Source organism: Vulpes vulpes, chromosome 6 (assembly GCF_048418805.1).
Source record: "Vulpes vulpes isolate BD-2025 chromosome 6, VulVul3, whole genome shotgun sequence".
In the NCBI taxonomy this organism is placed as follows: domain Eukaryota; kingdom Metazoa; phylum Chordata; class Mammalia; order Carnivora; family Canidae; genus Vulpes; species Vulpes vulpes.
The window spans coordinates 58,513,041-58,537,155 of NC_132785.1; the positions used below are offsets into that span (position 1 = coordinate 58,513,041).

The 24,115-nt window shown below is 45.7% G+C and overlaps 1 protein-coding gene across 3 annotated transcripts in view; it reads left to right on the plus strand.

Annotated features, from left to right (window-relative positions):
* Positions 1 to 24,115, plus strand: part of COL4A2 (collagen type IV alpha 2 chain) — a 170,011-nt gene that overhangs the window by 35,344 nt on the left and 110,552 nt on the right. For all 3 annotated transcript variants that reach the window (XM_072761010.1, XM_072761009.1, XM_072761012.1), the window contains exon 4: positions 11,201 to 11,281. In XM_072761010.1, the coding sequence (XP_072617111.1) occupies positions 11,201 to 11,281 (81 nt within the window). The remainder of the gene's footprint in view (positions 1 to 11,200; positions 11,282 to 24,115) is intronic.

Genomic DNA, 24,115 nt, shown 5'->3' on the forward strand with positions numbered 1-24,115 from the left:
ACAGAATGTGAAGGTTTTTCAGAAATGGTCATATCTTGTGTTGCAGCAGAAACACCCATACTTAAAAAGAATGAATAGGAACAAGTTGGGAAGTCAACACAGGTTTGACTTCGCTGTTCCCGAGGTGAGGCTGTTGCGTTTGAGTGTTTTGAGTGGGTCTCAGCTCTGTGGCTAGGGAAGGCAAAGGAGGAGGGAACGCACATTCCAGGCTGAAGGCACAGCTTGTACAAAGGTGCGTTCCTTGAGGAGGACGGGACCCAGAGGTGTTCATGTTCGGTGCATTTAAAATCCTTTACATTCCGCCCTTGTGGGAAAATATTTTATTAAGCACTTGGTTGCAGTTGAAATAGAGGGAGACCTTGACAGCCCAGGAACAGTGGACAGACAGGAACAGAGCCCAGTTTGGCAGCTGTCAGGAGAAGCAAGGCATGCTAGTCCAGAGAAGCAGTGGGGCACTGGGACCAGAGGAGGTGTAAATACAAAGTATATTGTATCTCGTGAGCCTGGCATGGGCTCTAACCTACAATGCTAACACCAAAAGGATATAATTACCCACCTAGCCAGGTGCTTGACCTGAATGTTTATGTCCTTCCCAAATTTATGTTGAAATTCTAGCCCCAAAGGTGATGTGACTAGGAGGTGGGCCTTTGGAAGATGATTAGGTCGTGAGGGCAGAGCCCCCATGATGGGATTAATAACCTTATAAAGAGGCCCGCAGAACTCTCAGGCCCTCTCTACCACACATGAAGACATGGCAAGAAGATGTTGCCTGTAAATTAAGTGCAGCCCTCAACTGGACCACAAATCTGCTGGTCCCTGATCCTAGACTTCCAGCACAGGAGAAATGAATCCCTGCTGTTCCTAAGTCCCCTCAGTCTATGATATTCCAGCCAAATGGACTGAGACACCAGGCATTAGTGATTAACAAAAACAGGAATGGTGACAATCTACATCAAGGATGGAGAGATGGAGGGAGCGGAGGGAGTGACTTCCAGAAATTGATCTATTGACAGACCCACCGAAGATGTCTGGTTGGCAGTCAGATGCCTCCAAATAGAAGCATTCAGTATGTGATCTCATTCCATCCGTGCGTATATGTGTGTCAGATACAACAGCCCCAGCAAGATTGCCAACGTGCACATTGGCTCTCAAATTAAGCTCTGTGTGAGGCACTTGATATCATGACGACATCAAGATGAGTGGCTCTAGGGGAGCCTGGGTGGCTCAGTCTGTGAAGCACCTACCTTCAGCTCAGGTCATGATCCCAAGATCCTGGGATCCAGTCCTGCTTGGGGATCTCTGCTCAGCGGGGAGTCTGCTTCTCCCTCTTCACTGCCCCTCCCCCTGCTTGTGCTGTCTTCTCTCTCTCTCTGTCAAATAAATGAATAAAATCTTAAGAAGAAGAAGAAGGGTTCTAGCAGTCAAAGAGCAGCCCGCCTCCTGGAGAGAACCCCAATGAGCTGAGGCATACCCTGCCTGGGTCTTGCACTGGCACGTTGGTCAGCCCAGCAGCGCCCTGGCCTTAGTGAGCCTGGGTCCGGGTGGCCAAGGAGCCATCACAGGAGAGTGAGAAGGAATGGTAAGAAGCTGTTTCAGATACTTGAAAGGAAAAAGAACTCATTCTCATTTGATACTTGGGAGACTGTTTCATTTGGAAGTCAAGACTTAGGGAATCCTCGTCAGGAAGAGGTTCAAGATCAGCCTTTGGAGTCATGTGAATAAGCTCCAATTGAAAATAGATCCACAGATATAATCTAAATTGCTGGAAGAATAAACCTTCAGATGTCTCAGGAGCCCAGAACATGCTGCCGTAGATGTTGCAAGCGGCTGTACATGTGATGGGAATAATGAATAGATTATGGGAAGTCGACTGCAATTAGAAGTAAAAGGTACCAGAACTCCAGTGATCTGGGTGGTAGGTGACAGAGAAATCACCCGAAAATGGAGACAGTTTGTGCTTCAGACAGGACATCTTTCATGCTTCCAGGTGGAGGTTACCTGCATTTCTAGGCATCCTCACTCGGTGCTTTGCCTCTTCTGAAGGCTGCCTGTGGAGTCCACTCACAGCTGACCTCTGGCCCCACAGTCCCTGACTTGGGCCTCCTGACATCAGCTGCATACCCATGTCCCTAGCCCTCGCCGTCTAGGTGACTCAAGACAAGACAACTCGCAGTCCCCACCTAGAACCTCATAAGGGACCCGGCAGTAAGGCCTCAACACTTCCTGGGTGAAGGCCAGGTAGCTCCAGAGAAAGGATGTGGTGAAAGAAGCAGGAGGGGTGCTTCTAGATGGAACACGTGCACCCTGCACTCCACACCTGGTTATCAGTGTCAGCACCTGCGCCAGCCCCTACCCAGGCCCGAGTGTCCAGGGCAGCCTGCCTTCCTCACTGGAGATTCTGCGAGTCAGCGCAGAAGGGGAGCAGGGTGGCCAGGGCAGAGCATGTGCAACAGGAACCGCCCCGCCCACCTTTTTCTCCCTCAGCCAGGAAAGCCGCCTGTCCTCACCTGCAGGCAGGCCCACCCACACTCTGAGATCATTCCTAGCCTGGGGCAAGATATTTCTAAGGAAGCACTGCTCCTACAGCCTACAGCCTTGGCTGGGTCTTAGGCCTCATTCCTGGGTCTGGGGCTCCATGCCAGCGAGCCGGGCCTGCACCCAATAGCACTGCCCCTGGGGTCTGGATGGAGTGGAAGGCCTCATGCAGTATGTCATTGAATAATGCCCCCAACAGTCCTGGGGGAAGGCCATTAGGATCCTCATTTTGTGCGGAACGTGCAGTGGAGCAGAGCAAGTTTGTTTCCCTGCCTGGACGTTGCCCCGAGCTCCTGATTCCTCTGATCGGCCTCATCACTCAGGGTCAGAGGTCCCTCCCGGGGCCCCTCATCCTTGACTTCAGCATGCACTCCACCATTTGGCCTCCTTTAAATGTCTTAAGTGTAAATGAGGTAACTTGGGGAAGCGTCTGGCCCCGGCCTTGGGCCTGCCGCACTGTCCACGCCTGCCAGCAGCCAGTCGCATCTTGTCGGACTCCCTCGCTAGGGGTTTCTAGCCCATCCTGTGTGCAGGTTGGCACCCAGGCCAGGCATCTGAGTGAGGTTGTCCTTGGCTATCTTGTCAACAGCAATTCTGTTTGGAGAACAGCCCCAGGGGCGCCTGGGCGGCTCTGTTGGTAAAGCGTCTGCCTTCAGCTCAGGTCATAATCTCAGGGTCCTGAGATCGAGTCCCATATCAGGCTCCCTGCACAGCAAGGAGTCTGCTTTCCCTCTTAAATAAATAGATCTTTTTAAAGAGAGAGAGTGAGAGACCCTAGTCTTTCCCCAAGTGGGGACCCTAATAATTAACATCATAGCTTAATGGAGAGAGAGAGAGAGAGAGAGAGAGAGAGAGAGAGAGAAAGAAAGAAAGAAAGAAAGAAAGAAAGAAAGAAAGAAAGAAAGAAAGAAAGAAAAGGAAAGAAAGAAAAGGAAAGCACCGCAGACCTCAGACTGTCAGAGGAGAGAGGGTGGAGATGCTGGCCGTTGTTGCTCATAAAAACATGTAAGTATGCAAGTGTAAAGTCACGTGGCTTATAGCCAATGGCCCAGGGAAGCTCGGAACGCAGCACCTCCCGGTAACGTCTGCAGGGAATCCAGCCAGCCAGCAGGAGTGACACAGTCCCTCAGGTGTTTACCTGGCTAGAAGTCAGCGAGGTCCTGGGGCACGTGAAGGCAGTCTCCCTGAGAGCCTCTCCGCAGCTCATAGTCTGCACTCTGAACTTGTCATCCCTGCTGGTTCCCACTCCCAGCACAGCACCCTGCTTTCCTCCTCCGTCCCCCAGACTCCCGGCCTCGTGAGGACAGGCGGGAGCTCAGGCATCATACCAGCCAACTGCACATGTTCACTTCAAACAGGCCCGCGCGTCTGTCCATCAGTTACTTCACTGCCTCTACCTGTGGCATCCTAGGACCACTCGAGTGCCCTTGATGTGCCTTCAACAGAGGAAGCTGGATTGGCGGGGTTTCACAGCCAGTTTGTGGGGAAGAGGGTTTTGTTCTGTGTGGCATGGCCCTGCTCTGCGTTTCCACTGCCATATGCTTTGTCTTGCTAATACCATGTTGGAATTATTTCCTTAATGTTTAAAGCTGCATGTACGGAAATGGCTTATATTTCCTGTTTTGATAAACTAATAGAATTTTTACTGGGAACTTTGTTCCCAAGTTGGCTTTCTCCTTTGTTAGCCTCTTTTTGGACTCAAAGAATAATTCTAAAAAGTCGGGCTTGACTGGACTTGTGAAAAAGACAAAGACTTGTATAGATTTTTTTTACCTAACTATGAAAGATTACTTTTTTGCAAGAAGGGATGTCTGTCTTCTGTGTCTCTTAGAATGGGTTATTCAGTATCCCTCTGTACAGGAAGCTGGGGGGAGTCCAATGGTAAAATATCTGTAAATTCCCTACAGAGACTTGCTCTTTTTGGCTGGAGGTATATTGGCCTAGAAAGACTTTCTTGGACAAGATGTTTCTTGGAACATGTGGAGGACAAAATATTCTTTGTTTTAGGACAAATGAGTTTTGTTCTTGCATCTTCATATAAATTTGGTTAATATTCATTTCTTATGTGCGATTTGAGAACAATGCTGAGCATTTTTTTTCTGTCATTTGTAAATATTGTATCAACTTTGAACAAGACTCACATCTGCAGAAAGCTGAGTCTATGTCTGTGGATTTGCTCCCTTAACAGATATGGACCATCCACACTGGTAACTTACAGAAATAGCTTGTCGTAGAGTCTAAATCTTTTGTGAGTTTTATTTTCTGGCATTTGGGTTGTTATTTAAACCTATTTTTAAATGTCCTAAATATGAGGACAAGTCTGCTGCTGGGAGAAGTGAGAAAAGCAGTTTTCTTGATGTTTTGAAGGGGGCCACTCCTCAGACAGCTACAGAGGAGCATGCCCCTGTGCGCCGGGCGGCAGGGCAAAGCCTTTCTTTCCTCTGCCTGATGCTACGTGATACCCAATGAAGGCAGCATGATTTTTGGCTCCCCCAGTGCCAGGGGATTGCTCACATAAGAGGCACATGGGACCGGATGTTCCCTTAATCTTGCAGCTGCTCCCAGTGATGTCCATTCTGACTAGACTGGATTCCATTTATAGATGGCAGAGCAGTCTCTGCTGGCAGCCAGAGAGCCAGTGGCTCAAGGCAAGAAACTCTGTGCTTGAACCTGACAGATACTTGATTAGGGAACCTGAAAACTGGCTTTCTTTAGAAGATTCCGTGACCTCTGTTCTCCCAGAGACAAGACTTGCTGAGGAATGTAGATCATGCATGTAGGGTGGTTTGGGTGTGTCTAGGCTGAACTGAATGTCCACGCAAAGATATGTATTTTTAAACCTTTCAAAATGTGATGATGCCAAGATCACATAAGATTCTAAAAAAGAGAATTCCCACATAAAAAGGTGACCCCCCTCAAAAATCTCTTGCTCAAAGATCTCCAGTTTGACTCTGGAAAACAATGTCTCTTGCATTTCACTTGTGTAAAATATCCAAGGTTTCTAGAAAAATATATCTATGCCTTTGCATTGCCAGTTGGGTCTTTGGCGATCCAGGTAATTCTTAATTTCTAGAATTTCTAATTAGCACAGCAATGCTGGCTGCCAGTTCAAGGCAGGGTAAAATTCAGAAGAGAAGAGCCTAAAAGGATGTTCTGAATAAGGACATTCTTTTGACACCGTGACTGGTGAGATGCTCAGCTACCGAGCCTCCCTGAACTGCCACAGGTGGCAGGGGTCAAAGGGAGTCTGGGGGCCTGCACTCTTCCAGAACAACATGTCGTATCCCCTTGACACGCGGAATGCAGGGAACCCGTAGGGAATGTACTTTCTTCCTCCACTGAAGGACATGGCTTCACAGGAAGCCATAGCAACGTGTCTACGTGGAGAGCCTGTTAGAAAGCGTGTCCTGATGCAGGAAATGTGGGGCCTGCATTCCTAAGTAGCGCCCGGCGACACAGGCGCTGCATCCAAGTGCCACGCTGGGTGTGTCTAGGGCCCAGACGAGGCCACAGCATTGTAAGCTTAGATCAAGTGCCTCTGGGACGTTGCATCTGAGGCAAGAGGCACAAACCCCTGCCTCCCACCTGTCCACCCTTTCCTGCCGCCCAGCTCCTTTGGGACACTGTGTCCAGGCACATCCTGCTCAGACTCTGTGCTCACCGTCTTCACTGAGAGCTCTCCCCACGCGACCCTGCCCTTCCCAATATGGCTTTTGTTCTTACTCATCATTTTACAAGAAGTACCCACTTCATATCTTCCTGGTGCAGCTCAAAGGCATTCTAATTTACTACACTTCTGTTTAAGCCATTTTCTGTTTGATTTCCCAAAACCTAGAATTCGCATTTCTTTTTCAAAATCACTCCTGTTGGCTCCAGTACACTTGGTAAGATGTCAAACGCTTACAATGAGAGCAGAAGTACCACCCTTTGCCTATGTCTGCAGCAGCTCCCCAGGCCTCTTTGCGTCCTCTTTCCTTCCTAGAGGGAGCAACTGAGCCCAGCAGGGCAGAGCCCTAGATGAGGCAGCTCCCAGGATATGGGCACCCATGGACAGTTGCTGAAGGAATCAGTGATTAAGCCCCCTGCCAAGCCAACTCAGGCCCCTCTAACAGTTGGGAAGTTAGATTCACAGTTCCAGGTGGTTACACATCTTGGTAGCAACTGAGGTAGTTTTTGTTGAGCAAGGAGGATGGAAGATGGTCCCTGCACACCCATCCCAGAACCATAAAGCCACAATGGGCTTAAATTGAGCCTTGGCTGGAAGCTGGGGGATCCTGGGGGTCCTGTGAAGAAGAGTTTCAAATTCATTCCAATCCAAGATGCCCTGGATTCCCTGAAGATGATAACCCAGAGGTCTTCCTTTCTAGGCCTGGAGACTGGCAGCTCTCTGTTCCCTGGGTTGTAGCAGTGAGGGCCTCAGGTGTGAAGGCAAGGAGATCAGCCTCTTCAGGGAGGCCAGTAAAGGATAATGGAGGACAGTACAGCCTGAGGGAGAGGGCCCAGCTAAGTTAGTCCTCTCTGTGACCGGCCTCCTTGAGTCTCCCTCTCATCTTTAAATTGTATAGGTTTCATGGCTTATGTATTTAGTTTTCTTATCAACTTGTGTACATTCTCTGATCCCCACTTTATAGCCATGGCCCAGCACAGTGCTCGGCCTGCAGTAAACACCAGGTGGAAAATGAAAGAAGGAACAAATGAGTGAATTTGCAAGGGGAGAGAGTGGGTCAGGTGTCTCCAAGAGCCCTGCAGCTGTCATGTGTGGGGGAACTGGGGCGTTAGGAGCTCTCTCACAGGTGCAGCTGAGGGAAAGGCTTTCCCTGATCACTCTAAGCTGGGAAGCAAGTGGCACAGATGCCTTCGTTGTTCTGGAGCCAGGGAGGGAGCAGTTTCTGCATGAATACTAGGACAGATGAGCACATGCATATCAGATTCAGGCATTCTCAAGGGGGTAGAAGCCCTTACCAGTTTGCATGGATCTTTACCATAATTGGTCTCGTTCGGCTGTGAGTCCTCCACCTAGAGATGAAGAGCATCCAGACAAGCTCAATTGAGTGGATACAGCATGCATGGTCCATGATGGTAGACACATTCCATATACCTCAAGCTGGGTCTGCAGGAGCCTCCTGGCCCTGGGAGCAGCCTGTCCTCTGTGGATGTTGGGATGGTGAGCACAGTGACGGGCATTGCTGCAGGGGGCCCTAGGGAGAGCAGGGGGCAGGAATATTGTTCTACAGAATGGTACTGATGGGTATTCAGACTTGGCATGAAACACTAGTGGAGAATTGAACTGATGCTCCTGAGGAGTTTTGGTTAGAAAGCATGCCCTCTAAATAAATTTTAAAAAAATTAAAAAGGGATCCCTGGGTGGCGCAATGGTTTGGCGCCTACCTTTGGCCCAGGGCACAATCCTGGAGACCGGGGATCGAATCCCACGTCGGGCTCCCGGTGCATGGAGCCTGCTTCTCCCTCTGCCTGTGTCTCTGCCTCTCTCTTTCTCACTGTGTGCCTATCATAAATAAATAAATAAATAAATAAATAAATAAATAAATAAATAAATATTAAAAAAGAAAAAGCATGCCCTCCTAGAGGCACTGAAGTTGAAGATCTAGACCCGGGCCAGGTGCTGGGCAGACTCTTGAGGTGGATGTACAGTGGGAGGAAACCAGTTGTCTTCACTAAGGAGTTGAGGAGAAGGATCAAGGTTCGTCTCTGAGTTGTGTCTAGCAATAAAACAAGGGCAGACCCAAGGACTTGGAGCATGGGCAATGGCTGGTGGAGGCTGTTAGTATTCTACTCTTCAGGGGACAGAGAGTTCATGTACTCCTCATCCGAGATCCTCAGGAGGGCATTTGTATCTTGAGAATGTCCCAGAGCTAACATCCCATCAGGGGAATACTGAAGCTCAGGTCTGAGATTTGTATAGTCTCTAAGAGAAGTCTGGAACACATGCTCTGCCCTAATAAAGTAAATACTTCTGTTCATCCTGGAGATCTGACATTCCAATTCGTGGTACTTAGAGCTCTTGTAGATGTTGGAATTCATAGGAATCCCTCTGTAGGATATGCAAGATGTAAGATGCTGATGGGAAAATACACACACACACACACACCCCACATCCCATCCCATCACACACACATACGCCACATCACACACACACATGCACACAGGCTGGAGTCTCCATGATGGAAATTGACTCTGGCTTGTAGAGGGAGGCCTGCCTCTCAATGATGTATTTCTACCTCCTGAGATGAGGTCCCCAAGCCATGGCACATGGTTGAGGAAGTGTCAAGATTGGAAGTTATCAGACCTACAAGCCCCAACTCCAAAAGCAAAACAGCACTGTTAAATTTTAAGCAGGTTATGAAGGTTTCTAAAACTAAGTCTAGTGCATATCCTAAACATAGGATAGAAGGTCTGTTAGATCAATTTAAGATCATTTCAACCATTGATTTATATCCAGGGATTTGGCAAGTGCCTTTAAAATCAAAACTAAAAATAGCCTATGCAACATCAGATGGAGAATGTGAGTTTATGCTTTACCCTATTGTCTATAGACTGAGGAGCCCCCTTACCTTTTCCAGACAACTGGCAAATGAATTATTGTGTGAACCAGGGAAACCTGCCAAGCCACCTATTCACATCCCAGTCGTACATCATACAAAGTATAAATGTGGCTGCCCATCTAGACACCTCCCTTCAGCATTCAGGGTAACCCATAAAACAAATGGCTTTGTATGGAGCTGGATTTATAAAGACTAAATATTCAAAATCATGGGACTCTAAATAAGCCCCACTATAGATAAACATTGCAGCTGTAAAAAAAAACTGGCAAATATCTAAAAACATATTTTGAAGGCATGAAAGAATTTTAAACATGTCTACTTTTTATACTTTTGAACTCCCAGTGTCTCACAGAAAGATAACCAAGATATCCAAAAGGCTTCGAGGTGTTGGTTTGAGATTTTCAGATTTTTTTGAATTCTTCAAAATCTAGTGACATGCATTAGGTACTAGAGTAGGTAAAGGGCTATTGTCAGGACACAAGTAATGTGGCACTCCAATGATCCCTCTTGTAGAAAGTTGTTAGCACAGGAAAGGAATTTATCATCTCTACAAAAAGAACATGGCATAGTTATTGTGGTCTTAGGTAAACTCTGGCCAGATAGTTTTGAGTCAGACTTCACTTGTGTGCCTGTCCAAGACTGAACGTCCAGGAAGGCTAGCAGGCATCACAGCAATGGCCACGCAACACTATATCCATTTACACATGACCATCAGTACCATGCCAGGAACAGGGAAGATTCTGGCTGACGTGCTAGCACAAACAAACAGAAAGCTTAACAGAGGGTGACCAGCCTGTTTAGTCACTGAGACTTAACTTAGAAGAGAATGGAACAGATTATGGTGAAATGCACTTTTGTGTAAATTTGGAATGGTCTGTTATCTGGGGAGTGTTGCTTGCATGGTAAGGTTTGGCTCAGCACGCACCAGAAGCTAACCATGTCCAGGTTATCAGTGCCAGCCAGCTAGGCAGTCTGGTCTGCCGGGCTGGCCAAGGATGACGAGCCACATAGGGATTCCCCTGCACTGCTGCACTGAGTCACCTGTTGTGCAGATGGGGGAGGCGGGGCTGATCCGGAAGAGCAAAGAAGAAGGTCCATCTGATATCACTTCCTACTCAAAACATTTCATGCCATCAACAGTCGGAAAGGAAGATCTCCTGGTCCAAAGTCCAAGTCCATCTTTTACTTAAAATACTGAGATCAAGGGAAAGTGAGAAATGCCTTGGAACCCATTGGAATTGTCTGGGTGGAGAACTCCCTCACTTAGCCACTCAATTCATTAAAGAGTCCACCTAATAGAGACTTGGGAAAGCCTCTTCCTTCCATCTCCTCCTCCTTCTGTGAAGCACTGGGTCCCTCAGAGGGAAGGAAAGGAGTGTCCTCTGCTGGCACCACCGGGGATGTTGAGAACCTCTGTGGTGGTGGTGAGAGGTGTCGAGAACCTGGCAGATGTGTTCACAGGGTTCTCTGTCCCCCATTGGAAGCCCCTCCCCCTTTAGCTCACGAGGATCCATGTTGTATGATGAACCTAACCCAGTCCTGCTCACTTGGAACAACCGCTCCATGGGGCTGCATCCCCCACATTTCCAGGAGAATGAAGAGCCGCTTCCTACACACTTGGAGTCTCTCCTTCATGCTGAAGTACTTAACACAGAGTGTCCTCGTGGGCTCACTTCACACAGAATCCCTGGATTCAGGGAACGTTTTCCCTGACTTTCGAGACCAGGACCTAGCATGGCATCTGATGTTGAGCAGGAACCTTTAAAAGGCATATTGACCGTACAAAGTTCATTGCCAAGAGTGACTGTAATGTAAACTCTGGGTGACCGTGCCTCATCAGTGTAGGCTCATCAACTGTGACACATGTGCCACTCTGCTGGGGGACGTTGGTGGTGGGGACAGCTGCGTGTGTAGGTGGGTAGGGGGTACATGAGAGCTCTCTGTATCCTTTGCTACGAGCCAAAGCTGCTCTAAAAATTAAAGTTTGTGTTTTGAATAAAAAGCTAGTTGCTGGAGCTGGACGTGCTCTCAGCAGATGATGTTGTGCTACCTGTTGTAGCTGACGGTGTTTGCGATAACGTGTTTTGCGCTTGCTTTTGCAGGGCGTGAAGAAGTTTGACGTGCCCTGTGGAGGCAGAGACTGCAGCGGAGGCTGCCAGTGCTACCCCGAGAAGGGAGGAAGGGTGAGTCACCGAGTCAGGGAAATGACTGTCTTCCTTAGCCTTCTGTTTAAGACAAAAGTGCCTTGAATCACCTGAGTGAGTCAACTGCATATCTTCCTGACAAATTTAATACAGACATGTCCCTCTGTATTGGAACAAACTGATATAATGCAAAATTTGGTCAATTTATACCACTTTCTGAAATAGATTGAGAACAGTGTTAACTTTCTTACACATCTTTTCTCTTGATCATTGTTATGAATAGATATGTATATATAATGCAACTGTATCTTAGGCCTATGATTTTATACATAAACATCTATTCTGTAGAAATATTACATAAAAAAAAAAACATGGTTGTGTCTACCCCCCAGTGTAGACATTCAAACAAGAGGGCACAAGCATCCTGCCATAGAGAATCAGTCTCATACTCAAAAGTAGTCTACTTATCCCCTGAATGTCCTTTATATAGCAAATTTTATCAGGTAAGTCAGAGATAAAAGGTCATTCCACATCATTGCCAGGATACATGGCAGCGCCTGAATTATGGTCTGATACTGGGTTTAATATGTTCAAAGTGACTGGCCTTCCTGTTGCCATTTAAAGCTGACGTTTGGGTCTTGGCATTTCTGATTTTTAAAACGTATTATTTATATTTATCTGTTTAAGCCCATTTTCTTGTGGGGAGCAGTATTTGTTTTATGACACAGAGTCTTTTGAGTCTTCATGCCTTGGGATCACCCTTCCCTGGGGGGACTCTTGCTGGACCAGGGCCAGGTTGGGAGAGGTAGTTGGGAGGTGTGGCCTGTCTCCCCTGTCACTGCCAATTACAGCACCCCATTGGTGTTCTCAACACGTCCCACCACCCTGAATCCTGCCATCGATGTTTATAGACGCCATTCCCACCTCCCAGGGGGAGGACTCGTCTCAGTGGAGCTTGGCCTCTGCAGCCAGGTGTTATGCCACACACTTTCTCCTACATGAGTTTCCTCCAGAAGCCAAATGAGTAAAATTTGTGACAAGGAACCCCTTTACAGTTATGGTGGTCTGTGACTGACCAACCCTCCTCTCCATGCCCAAGATCCTCGCCGAGGAGACTTCTCTCCAGGCACCCAAGGCTGCTGTCCCCACATGCTGTGTCCTCTCAGAGCTGCAATCCTCAGGACAGCTGTTGCTGTTGATGGAACAGTGGTCCCTCTGCTTGGAACAGGGACGTTAGGCTTCAAGAATTGCTAATTGAAGGTTCTGCATCAGCATTTAAGAAGGATGGAGTATTTTTTCAAATATACAGAAGCCATTTGGTGAGATTTAAAATCCCCCTGGGTTCCTTGCTATATAGACTTTCCCAGCGATGCTTCTGGAGCAGGGATGACAATGCCTCACTGCAGAGCTCTCCCCTCCCTAAGCGCTGGGCAGCCTGGCCTTATATGGGCATGAGGAAGACAAATTAGTGGTTTACAAATATCTGTGGGCCTCGCCTGGGTCGGAGAGAATTCAGCTCCAGAGAGATTCTACATTCTTCTCCATGTGATCAGCCAAACAGAACCCAAACAGAGCACAAGTTTACTAGGTCTATTCTTTTTCACTTTTTTGTGATTGTTTAATGCAGAACCGATATGTTAACATTTCCCGTAATGGTTTCATGTGAATTTTGTTCTTTAGGAAAAGTAGTTCATTCTGATTATTTTTTTTTAATTCAAGGATAATTAATATACAGTGTTATGTTAGTTTTGGGTCAACAGTATAATGACTCAACAGTTGTGTACATTCCTCTGTGCTCATCAAGATAAGTGCGCACTCAATCCCCTTTATCTGTCTCATCCCCCTCCCCCCGCCCACTTATCTGGCAACCACCAGTTTGTTCTCTGTATTTAAGAGTCTGGCTTTTTGTTTATCTTTTTTCTTTTTTGTTTGTTCGTTTGTTTTGCTTCTTAATTTCCACATATGAGTGAGGTCATATGTTATTTGTCTTTCTCTGTCTGACTTATCTCACTTAGCATTATATTTTATTTTAATATGTAATGCCATCTACATAGCTATGTACTCTTAAAATGCTAGAGGTCTTCTCAGAGCAGTTATTAAGAGGGAGATTTCTAAAGATCCCTAGGTCATTCTAATTCAGTAAATTTGCATGAAGAGCTTTGTATTTCCCATCAGCCCTCATTAACAAAGTAGCCTAAGACCATTTCTCGACCTTGCTAGGTAAAGCAGATACTGGACGCCTTCCTGTGAATTTGGTTAACACAAGTAATCCAGAACCCCATGTGGGTTTGACTTGCCTCTAATTGTTCAGCTAGGTAATGATGACATTAAGCTGAGATGTGGCAGCTGTCTGAGTGGTTGGTTCAGGGACAGAGCCACACAGGGACTCAGGTGTGCCATTGATTATCAGTCACCGAGATGACAGAAATGGTGATGGTAAGTGGTAAGAAAACCACTCCTGAGGAGAGAGAAGCAACACCGTGGGGATATCTGTTGTTGGAACACTTGCGTCTACTTCATCAAAATGCTTATTGAGATATAGCTCCTTAAGCCTGGTATATGTACATCAAATATATGTTAATTAACAAGTTTACCCAGATGTGTTTCTGTAGACAGCAGGGCTATTTCCGTCCTACTCTTGGATTGATATTTTTTAAAAGTAATGTAATGTATAAAAATAGCAGCTGGACAGATTCCGCCGTTAGAGAACTGAGTGCATACTTCGTTCTTTCCCACAGCTGCCCCTGGGTCCCTTGCCATATATTTCCCCACGGTGCTTCTGAAGGGGGGATAACAATGCCTCACTGCAGAGCTCCCTGCTTCCCGAGCACTGGGCAGCCCAGCCTTATATGGACACGGGGTAGAGTTCACTCGCTCCTCACCATGGTGACAGCCAACAGCAGAAACCATGTTACTGGATAACTTTTGGACTCGCGGCAGAAATCACAAATGTACTATGGATTCTGATTCCAAAGGAATTCTCATGTTACAGAATGAACAAGCTCAGTGTAAAACGCATTCCCCCAGCCCTGAGTGGGAGGTTGTTGCGGCAGCGGCCGGGGTGGGGGGGGGCGGGGGGGGGCATGGATTCTCATAGGCACAGCATCCAGCCTTTGGGGCGAGTGTTCCAACAGCCAGGACATGCAAGGCGGGAGCTGGGGCCCAGCCGTCAGTACCCTTCTCACTCCCAGGTTAGAGCTGGAAGGTGCAAAGGAGGGAAGGAGGATGACACAGAGCCTGCTCCAATTTGGTCCAGAACAAAACTCAAGTTTTCAGACTTTTAGATGAGTTCTTTTCCCAGTGCCATCATCTTTTGTGCCTGCACTCTTCCTCCTCTAGAGGGGAGATCCTCCAGAGGTAGAGGGAAGGGCCACAGCCCAGACAAAAGGAGGTCTGGCCCTCTTTCCTCAAAGTTTTACTCCCTGGCAAGTTCTCCAACCTTTTCTTCAGTTGTTCAATGAATTAAACATAACTTTAGGAAATGAATTAATAGGGGGCACCTGGATGGCTCAGTAAGTTATGTTTCTGACTCTTGGTTTTGGCTCAGGTCATGCTCTCAGGGTCCTGGGATCCACCCCCACGTTGGGCTCCCAGCTCAGCAGCGAGTCTGCTTGGGATTTTCTCTGTCTCTCCTCCTCATGTGTACACCGCCTCTCTCTCTCTCTCTCTCTCTCTCTCTCTCAAATAGACAAGTAAAAATTTTTTTTAAAAAAAGAGAAAGAAATGGATGAATACTTGATTGCTATTTGAGGGTCTGCATTTAAAATAAACTATTGTGGGGGCACCCGGGTGGCTCCGTGGTTAAGCATCTGCCTTTGGCTCAGGTCATGATCCCATCTGCATCAGGGAGATGTGGTCCCCCACAGGGAATCTGCTTCTCCCTCTGCCTGTGTCTCTGCCTCTCTCTGTGTATCTCTCATAATAAATAAATCAAATCAAAAAAAAAAAAAAAAAGAGAGAGAGAAACTATTGTGTATATATTAGAATAATTAAAATTCATAAGTTCTAATTTACCAATATTCCACAGGGTGATAGGCACAAAGAAAGCTGGCTAACTGACTTCTTAGCTTTCTCCACAACTAATGGTCCTGTCATCCCCGGCACCAGACAGAGCCATGTGGCCCTCTTACCTGTCTCTATTCGTTTTACTCTTTCTTTATTTATATATTTAATATTTTTTCCTTCTTCTGTGGAAGTGACAGCACATTGTATGGAAAGCATAAGAGTGCATTTCCATTACAGAACAACTGTGGAAGCAGAGTGATACGCCAAGTGACACAAAGATAAATAGTATGGAAGACTATAAGGAGGGCGTGCAAGGCACCTGGTTCAACAAATAAAGACACTTTTGTCTTTGCTCATTAACTTACCTAAAAGGTCATGAAATTCTCAGGTTTTTCCAACTGAGGTCAGTTTTAATTCATTATTTCAGTTCCCTGAGCAGATTCACATTCCCCCAACCCTTTGGCTGTTCACTCTAGACTCAGAACAAATAGGTTATTCCAACTTTTTAATGGTATCAGCGTTCACAGGGCACCCGTTTCCCTGGGCAGTCAGGTATTTTAGAAATTGATAAATACTAGACACTACTTAAATCCAAATTGTTGGGAATTATTGAGATGGTCAGGCTACAGTGGGAGAAAGGGAACCCACAGCTTCGGCTGGTTCCCAGAGCTCTATCCTCAGCCCGTATGTCAGTGAATGGGCATCTCCCCCATCACTCAGTGCTCAGCCACCCACGCTTGCCCACCGTGGCCCTGACAGCACCAGACACAGGACCAAAGACAAGCACCTCACGTGTGCAGAGGCCACAGCCCATGACAAGCTGTGTGTAGCTGTTGTGTTCTTTCATGCAGCTAACAGTTTCCCACAGTCTGTGGGTCCCTGGACTTGAGTCAAAGTATGAGTAAATAATTCTTAACCTCACAAGATTCCTTAAATTCAACAACGTAAATCAAAGTGAAAGAAACCAGAGAGACGCTGAGTGAAAAGGGAAGCAGAGAAGAGTGGACAGAGGACTCTCAGAGGTGGGTGGAGGCAGGTGAATGGGCATGCAGCGAGATTCATCATCTTTGGCACTTGCTGTCAGCTCAGAAGGGCAGTGCCCAAGAGATGAAAGAAAGAAGCTGAGGCCTGTGTCACAGAAAGGGATAGAGGGGCCCAGAAGAACTAGGAACACTCGCAGTTGGCGAGATCACTCTACAGTGAGAGTGGGGAGCCTGATGAGTTTCTTGTTTTGGTGATCATTCCACTGGGGTCTAGTTCTAATCAAAGAAAATGCCGTGAAACTTACACACAGCCATAGTTAGCGACTAGAATTTGAAAACAAATTTATTTGACACACGCTGATTATACATCTACCACATGTTAGCTCCCATCTCAGCATCAGGAGAACAGAAGTAAAAAAAGCAGTCAATATCCCTAATCTTTTAGAGCTTTCTAGCCCTGTTCTCTCCAAAAGAATTTACCACAAAAATGGAAATGTTCCATATCTATGCTGTCCATCAGAACTACTTGAGCATTTGAAATGTCATTAGTGAAATTTTAAATTTTACTTCATTTTAGTTAACAAAAAATCAAATTAAATAGCCCTGTGCCTACCATATTGAAGATCACAGTTCTAGCGAGTGTAAGGGTGGAGAGTAGGAGATAAGGAGCTCATCATCAATCTGTAAGAATGTTCTGGATACCAAATCCTAGACAATAATAAAGCACAATATAAAGTCAGGATTTTGTAAAAGTAAGACCTGGTTTTGCAACCTGCTTGCTTATATCTTTACAAAAAAGGATGTTATCTCAAAAATATAGAGAGCCCCAGGAGCAGGGCACATTGGACATGGTATCTATGCCAAATGTGATTCATCACACCTTCCACGTTGCCCACAGCCTCTTGGGGAAATTTGCATTTTCAACATGAGCTCTGATCAGGGCCTCTCCTGGAAACTCCTTGTCTGGTTGGTTTGGTGCAGGAGACCTTTGGTCATCCAGGCCTCAGCTTTGGAACAGCAAGCTATTCTCACTCTCTTTCTAGCAAGATCAAGTAAGCATTTTCTTAAAGCAAGGCTTTCAGGACAGTGTTGTAGAAATGCATTAATGGCACAGCTGGAGAAGAGAGAAATAATGCAGAAGCTCTGGCCCACTCTCCACTCTCGCCAGCCCAGTATGGTAATCGTTTCATTTCAGAGGGACCATCATGACAGTAGTGAGGACTTGATAGAAAACGGGCCAAGTTGGAGCTCATCCAAATGGAAGAATACATGATTAAAACCCTAAAAAGACAAAATTATAATACTGCCTCACTGAATGGACTCAAAGAACATCATTCTGGAGAGAATCTGATGGTTAAAGTCAATGCTTAGAAAATGTGTTTTCATTGCCATTAAAATCACCGTGTTCTTTACCCCCCAGGACAAACTACGCTGGGTTGTTTCCTACCAGTGAAACACTTGCTTAAATAATAAGAGCCATGAAAGTCACGGGTGAAAATAAATCATAGTGGTTGTGGCCTAGCATTTATCAGCCTCCACAGAACGGCCCATGACACAGCTGCTGAGGGCAAGCAGCTATTTGACAAATAATGCAGTTAGCAGAGAACATGTTTCCAACGGGAACAGTGTTCACGGACAAGGAATGAAGCATTGGCACATTGGCTGTCTTAGTACCTGAGTGCAGAGGAAGAATTTTAAATGTTTTCCTATTTGATTTATCCGTTTCTCCCTCTTCTCATGAACACTACACACAAACACACCCAAACAGTTGCTTTGGCAGCCTGCACCACATTCCATCATAATGAAGAAATCCTTCCTCTTGATTCCAGGTGTTGCTAATGGAAGATGGTTGCTTTGGTGCTGCAGACACCCTCAATCTTTCTCGAAGTGTCTGTTACTCTGGAAATACTGGGTGGATGGGGATAGGGCACCCACTATCTCGTTCTGAGAGAACCGTGCATCCAAACATTCCCCTCAAAATTTACACCAAAAACAGACTAGGCGTAGAGTAGACATTGACAGAGCTCAAGCAGAAGAGTGAGCCATGTTGAGAGAAAAAGCTTTTTATTTGTACTGAGGTAGATCTGTGCCCCCAAGCCCTTGACCATAAATTGTGACCAGATTGTTGCTGGGGGGGGGGGGGGGGTGAGGAAGGACCGAGCCACTGGTGAGAGTATGGTTTTCACAGAAGCACAGAATTGGCCCTGTGAGGCCAGCTGGCCAGTCAGAGTGGGTGGAGGAGCCCCCGGGAGCTCTCCATGTATTCTGGGTGGTGGCCTGTGCCAGCAGAACCTCAGGGACACAGGCCATCCACGCCAGCCTCTGGCCCTGAGGGTGGTGCCAAATGATTAAGTGGGCTCTGGTACAGAGCTGACAGTTGTAGGGAAATGGCCTTTCATGGCTTTATGGAAAACAGAATGTCAGTCCATGGCCAGGATAATGGTGATAGCAATGATTTCATGTCTTGATTGAAAATCTCAACACCAACTCTAGTAGACTGCTAATAAAGCCGGGAAAGAGAGGTGAGCATTTCTACTGTTCTCCAAACCAAACCAAATCTCTGCCTTTAGAAATCCTCCGTTTTTCCTACCTCCTGATGGAATGTTTTGACAAGTATAGCATTAAAGCTTTTCCCCTTTCTGTTACAGAAGGAACACCAGTCTTCAAAGACCTTTGTTTTGTTTTATTCACTTCCAATTCATTCTTAGTAAACAATTGCAGGATTTCTAAAAAGACCAGAGCAAGGTTGTTACTAAACATGATACACTTTCTAAAAGCGACTCTGAAAATAGAAATGTTTGCTCTGAGTTCGTCTTCTCTCACACTTAGGAAGAGAGTGTCTCAAACAGGTGGGTCTGCCTATGGATCACGTGGGAGTACCCCACCTGCCCGTGCAGCTCATCTCAAAGCGCTTCCAAGGTGGGCAGTCTTAAAAAGTGCTGGATGCACTTGCGTCTGCCTACTCTTCCATCAGACTGCTTCCATCATAAAGAGAAAACCAGTAGATTGTGTGGCAAAGTCTTGAAAAGTCTTTGAAATCCAGAGATAGTAACTAGAGAAAAGTGGCAGAAATGACCAGACCAACTGTGTGCACACGTTTTCCTCGCCGAGGGGCCTTTTGAACTTGCCACCTTAGTTAACACACCCTGGGGATACCTTGGGAAGAAGGGCGTCAGTGTTCTCTCATCTCTGCTTTATGCTCTTTCCCCCTTAAGTTGGAGGGAGCCTCCCTTGCCCTTAATAGTCACAGACAGAGGTGCTACATACATCACTGGCATATGTAGAGTGAGCATAAAACAAATTTATTTCTAACTGCTTTAGGCATTTCAAAATTTTCTTAAGAAGCTGCCTGACCTGAGATCCTGAGCAGCCTGTGATTCTGAGCCCTCAGGCATCCCATCCAAACTAGTCCATTGTGGTGTAGACAACTAAATCATTCAAGCCGTCCGATGTCTGACTCATATGGGAAGTACAAAGGAGGCCTTCAAAAAGGCATATGTCCCCACAGATGGGAAAGGTCAAAACATCTCTGTCGTTTCCCTCTGTGTCCAGCCTAAAGGTTTGGATATTAGAATAATGGGAGTAGGAACCGCCATCTGAGTAACCCAATACAGACCATGTGTTGATGACCATTTCCTTTTGAGCTACAGTGAGGATCTTAAAGTTCCCACCACCAGAGCAAAAGTTTTTGTATCCTAAACATGGCTGGGATGGGTAACTTTGAAAGGACTGGAATCAGAAGTAGGGGGGTGGATAGGCAAAACAGTGGAAATGAAATGGAAGTCATTAATCCTGGGTAAATAATATCTTTGGCCTCATACTCCTCAGCCGCCTTGTCAGCATTGGTGTTTTTTATTAAATTGCTGTCTTTGTGAGGCACTATAACTATTTTTCAAACTTAAAGTCTGTTTTAAATAAAGACACAGAAGGACAAATGAATTCTATGGTGAGCTTGGGCTCTGTAATAAAAATTAGAGTGCTGGCACATTTTAGCCCTGCATGGTAGTAATTATATATTTTTTAAAATAAACTTCAAGTGGCAGTAATGACGTTTTTAAAGCCTTGTGAAGATAATGGTCATATTTCAAAAGAACCCTAAATGTCCAGATCAGTTGGTACATTTGTGCCCATGTTTAGCATCTGTCAACAAAACTAGCATTTCTCAGATTTGGTTGAAGACAGATCCAGGGCCTCTGAGGATGCCCAAGTCTGCAACGGGATGGGACAAAATTGACAGAATTCTGTAATTATCTGGGAAGGAGTTCTCTTCTGTTTACGTTGCTTTTAACATCCTGCTCGCCAGCCTGGGCCATAGAAGGGGCAGATCTCATGCCCCAGCAGCCAGCAGGAAGGAAGACTGAAAGGGAGCCCAGACAGTTCAAGCAGAACCCTGAAACATGAGGCCAGGCTTCCTGCATTTGGAGGCCTCGGGGTGAATTCCTCCTCCTGTAGCACCTGATATTTTACAAATATTTGTGTTTCTCTCCATAGAATAGTGGAGTATGGATCTAGTACGTTGACAAGTCTTTCCCATGTCTCACCCAGGAAGAAGGAAAGAAGACACAAGACTGGCAAGAGTCTTTTCTGTCTTGGAGGGCTTTCCCAGTAAAATAGACAAAACTCAGGACTGATTTTTGGATGTCCAGAGTAAGATTCACCTTCAAAACTCCACTAATGAAAAGTGTAGTATATTATTACATAAGAAAATAATCTAACTCCTAACTAAACGTTGAACCAAAAAAGGTCAGCTCTCCCTCAGAATCAGAATTTTCCTCTGAGACTTACAGATAACACTGAGGCCCACTTAAAATTTCAAGACAGTAAGATTCATTCCACAGGCTTCACTTAAAAGAAACCCAGCGGTAAACATGCCATTGACAAGAATTTAAATAAGCCTAGTTGAGCCCCTAGGATATTCCTTTCTGCTCCCCTTATCAGCTTCACATTTTTCTTAGAATTGATTTCTCCTTTAATTTTTTTAAGATTTTATCTATTCGTGAGAGACACACAGAGAGAGGCAGAGACATATACAGAGGGAGAAGCAGGCTCCCTGTGGGTATGTCTGGTGCAGGACTCAATCCCAGGATCCCGGGATCACAACTTGAACCAAAGGCAGACATTCAACCACTGAGCCACCCAGGTTCCCCTTGATTTCTTCTTTAGCTGATGTTTTTATGAGCTTACTTCACCTTGAAAGAGTGTATTTTGAAAGCAAGGGATGCCAGGGCAGTGACATCAGCTTGTTTCTCAAGTGTTCTATAGGAGGTAAACTAAAGAACATCCTGGAAATGTAGAAGTAGCCTCCATAAGTCACAGAAGAAAGTTCTATCAGGACCATAAGTGTATTACATGTAAATGGTCATTTTTTAAACAGTCAAACTAGAAGCAAGGAGAAATAGGATGAACTAAATTATGGCATGAGGTTGTTTAATTTGGAATCCAAGAAGGCTAAGGTAACACATGTAGCTACAGTATAGCTGTATGGATAGCTTCACATGAGTGTTAGCCATCATCAGGCCACTAAAATTTGTCCCATCAAAGAGAGCACTGTTGGACACTACTGACAGGTGGTTTGTCGACCAGAACCGCCACCACAGCACACGAGAGATGGCCCCACGCCACAGCACGTGCCGTGGCTGCTCTCACCAGAGCTCTCAAGGAAACTGCCCACTGGGAAAAGCTCAGCTTTGACACATGCCTGCTTCCTGCAGGAGGGAGCCCTGCCCCATTGCACCCACCAGTACACACGAGCATGGATGCCCTAGATGTTGGTGCTCACATGCCACTCTGGTCCAAGTCCCTCCACCCCCAGTGAGCTTTTCCTTCACTCATTCCTCTGCCAGCCCTCAATCAAAGCTCCTTCTCCACATTTACTGATCTTATCAATTTAAAATTTAGGAGAGCACACAATCTTCTAACCTTTTGCATATTAAACTATCATATGTTGCTTTAACTGGGCTGCTGACTTCCTGACCCATCACTCATATGAAGACTGTCACCCTATCTTCATCACCTTCTTCTGAGTTTCACCCTTTCCTCCTTCAGTCCTGGTCAACTTAGCTTTCCAACAGCTGCCTGACAAGCATGGAGTGCACGGAGCTGTTTCCTCCCTGGATCTGGATTCTATGCTTCTGAATCCTATCATAAAATCCTGTCACCCCTTTTCTACTAAACACACTATTGCATTGGCTCACATGGGATGTACTTCCACCCAAAAATCCATTTTTTTCAGTATGTTTTTTGTTGTATTCCTTTCTAGTTTTGTTTTTTGACTATTGGTCTTCCGTGCATACATTTAATTTTTGAACCCCAATTCAGTAGTTTACTTTGATTGCTGTGAGGTTGCTGAAAGATGTAGCCAGTGTTTCTGACCTGCAGATGGGGGACATGTGGGTGTTCTTCTGCCCTGAGTCTCTCTCTCTCTCTCTCTCTCTCTTGCTTGTCCAGTACTGAGCTAATTCAAACACAGACATTCCATGAAAATGGCTAGTAACCAAAAAGGAGATTTCTAAATGTTAATTGCCACTGGTATTTTTAGGACTTTATTTTGAGGATAGCATTGATGAAAAGGGGTATGTGGACATCTGCATACCCTTGAGTAGAATAATCAGAATAAGGAAGTAAACAAAAAGAACTTTGTGGATGAAAACGAACTCCTTAATTCCAGAAGATTTAAAAGACTTCTTTAGTAGAAGGAAATAAAATCTAACAAAATGAATGCCCTTCAAAAATGTCAATTATCTGGGAAGGAAAGATGAGTAATGGAAATCCCATGTTGATCAGAAAGATGAATAGATGAGTCCCATGAAACTGGCATTGACAGAAGCTTAGAGCCCTGGACTGCCATCCCACATCCCATCTCGGCAGTTCCGGGAGTGGTCTGAGAAAGTTTCCCAGATAAGATCATTCTTCTTAGAATTAAGATATATAAGATACAATAAATAACCTCAGGATTTTGAAATGTGTGATATACATATACATATGTATATTAATGGATTTTCATTTTGTGTATTTTAGGTGCATTAAATATTATATCTTTTATGTGAGTGTGTTTCCAGGAGAATTGCACTTTGCTGTCATAGAAAACACTTTATCACATGCCCAACATGGGATTTTAGTTATTTTTAGCATTTAATCTTACCTTAGAAATTAAAATGAAGCCTCATGTGTATTTTGAATGCCCTAAAACTTTATTAGAATACACTAGTGCCTTTTTACATTTGTCAAGTCTTTATATCAAATCTAGTCCAGATATTTCTAAACACTTTGCACAAGAATCGATTAGACAACATCAGGTGTTCTACATCTACTTCTTCTTTGGGCATGAATATCCCCCATTCTTTAGGAAATGTGAGGAGGTGTCGCTGTCATAGGAGAGAACTCTAGAATCAAACTTTTCTCCCCTGATCTGATGTTGGCTATTCCAGGAATTCAGTGTCCTTCTCATTTCCACTCATATGCCCCAGTGATCTCTATATTCTGCTGGCCTTGCGTCAACAGGAACTCCCAGAATAAACCAGCAGGGAGTTGGCTCGCAGATAGGAAGGGAGGCAGGGGCTGCAGGCACCCGCCAGGACCACACTCCTACCCCGAGTAGCTGGGGGAATTCCCTCACCTTTGCTTTGTTTCTAGACGAGGATGCTACATCCCACACTGGGAGTTTCCAAATGTCCTTACTGTATTTCACGGAAATTTAGAACATGAAAGAAACACATAGAGTTGGATCTTTCAAGAAGTTGTTGACAAAGGTAACATTGATTTCCCTGAGCCAGACACCCTGGGGCCCCACGGAGCACCAGGGAGGTGGTTCCTTTGGAAGCAGGGTCACTGGTCCTTACACGGGGCGGGGTCACACACAAAGAAAAACACTTTCCCAAAACCGCTC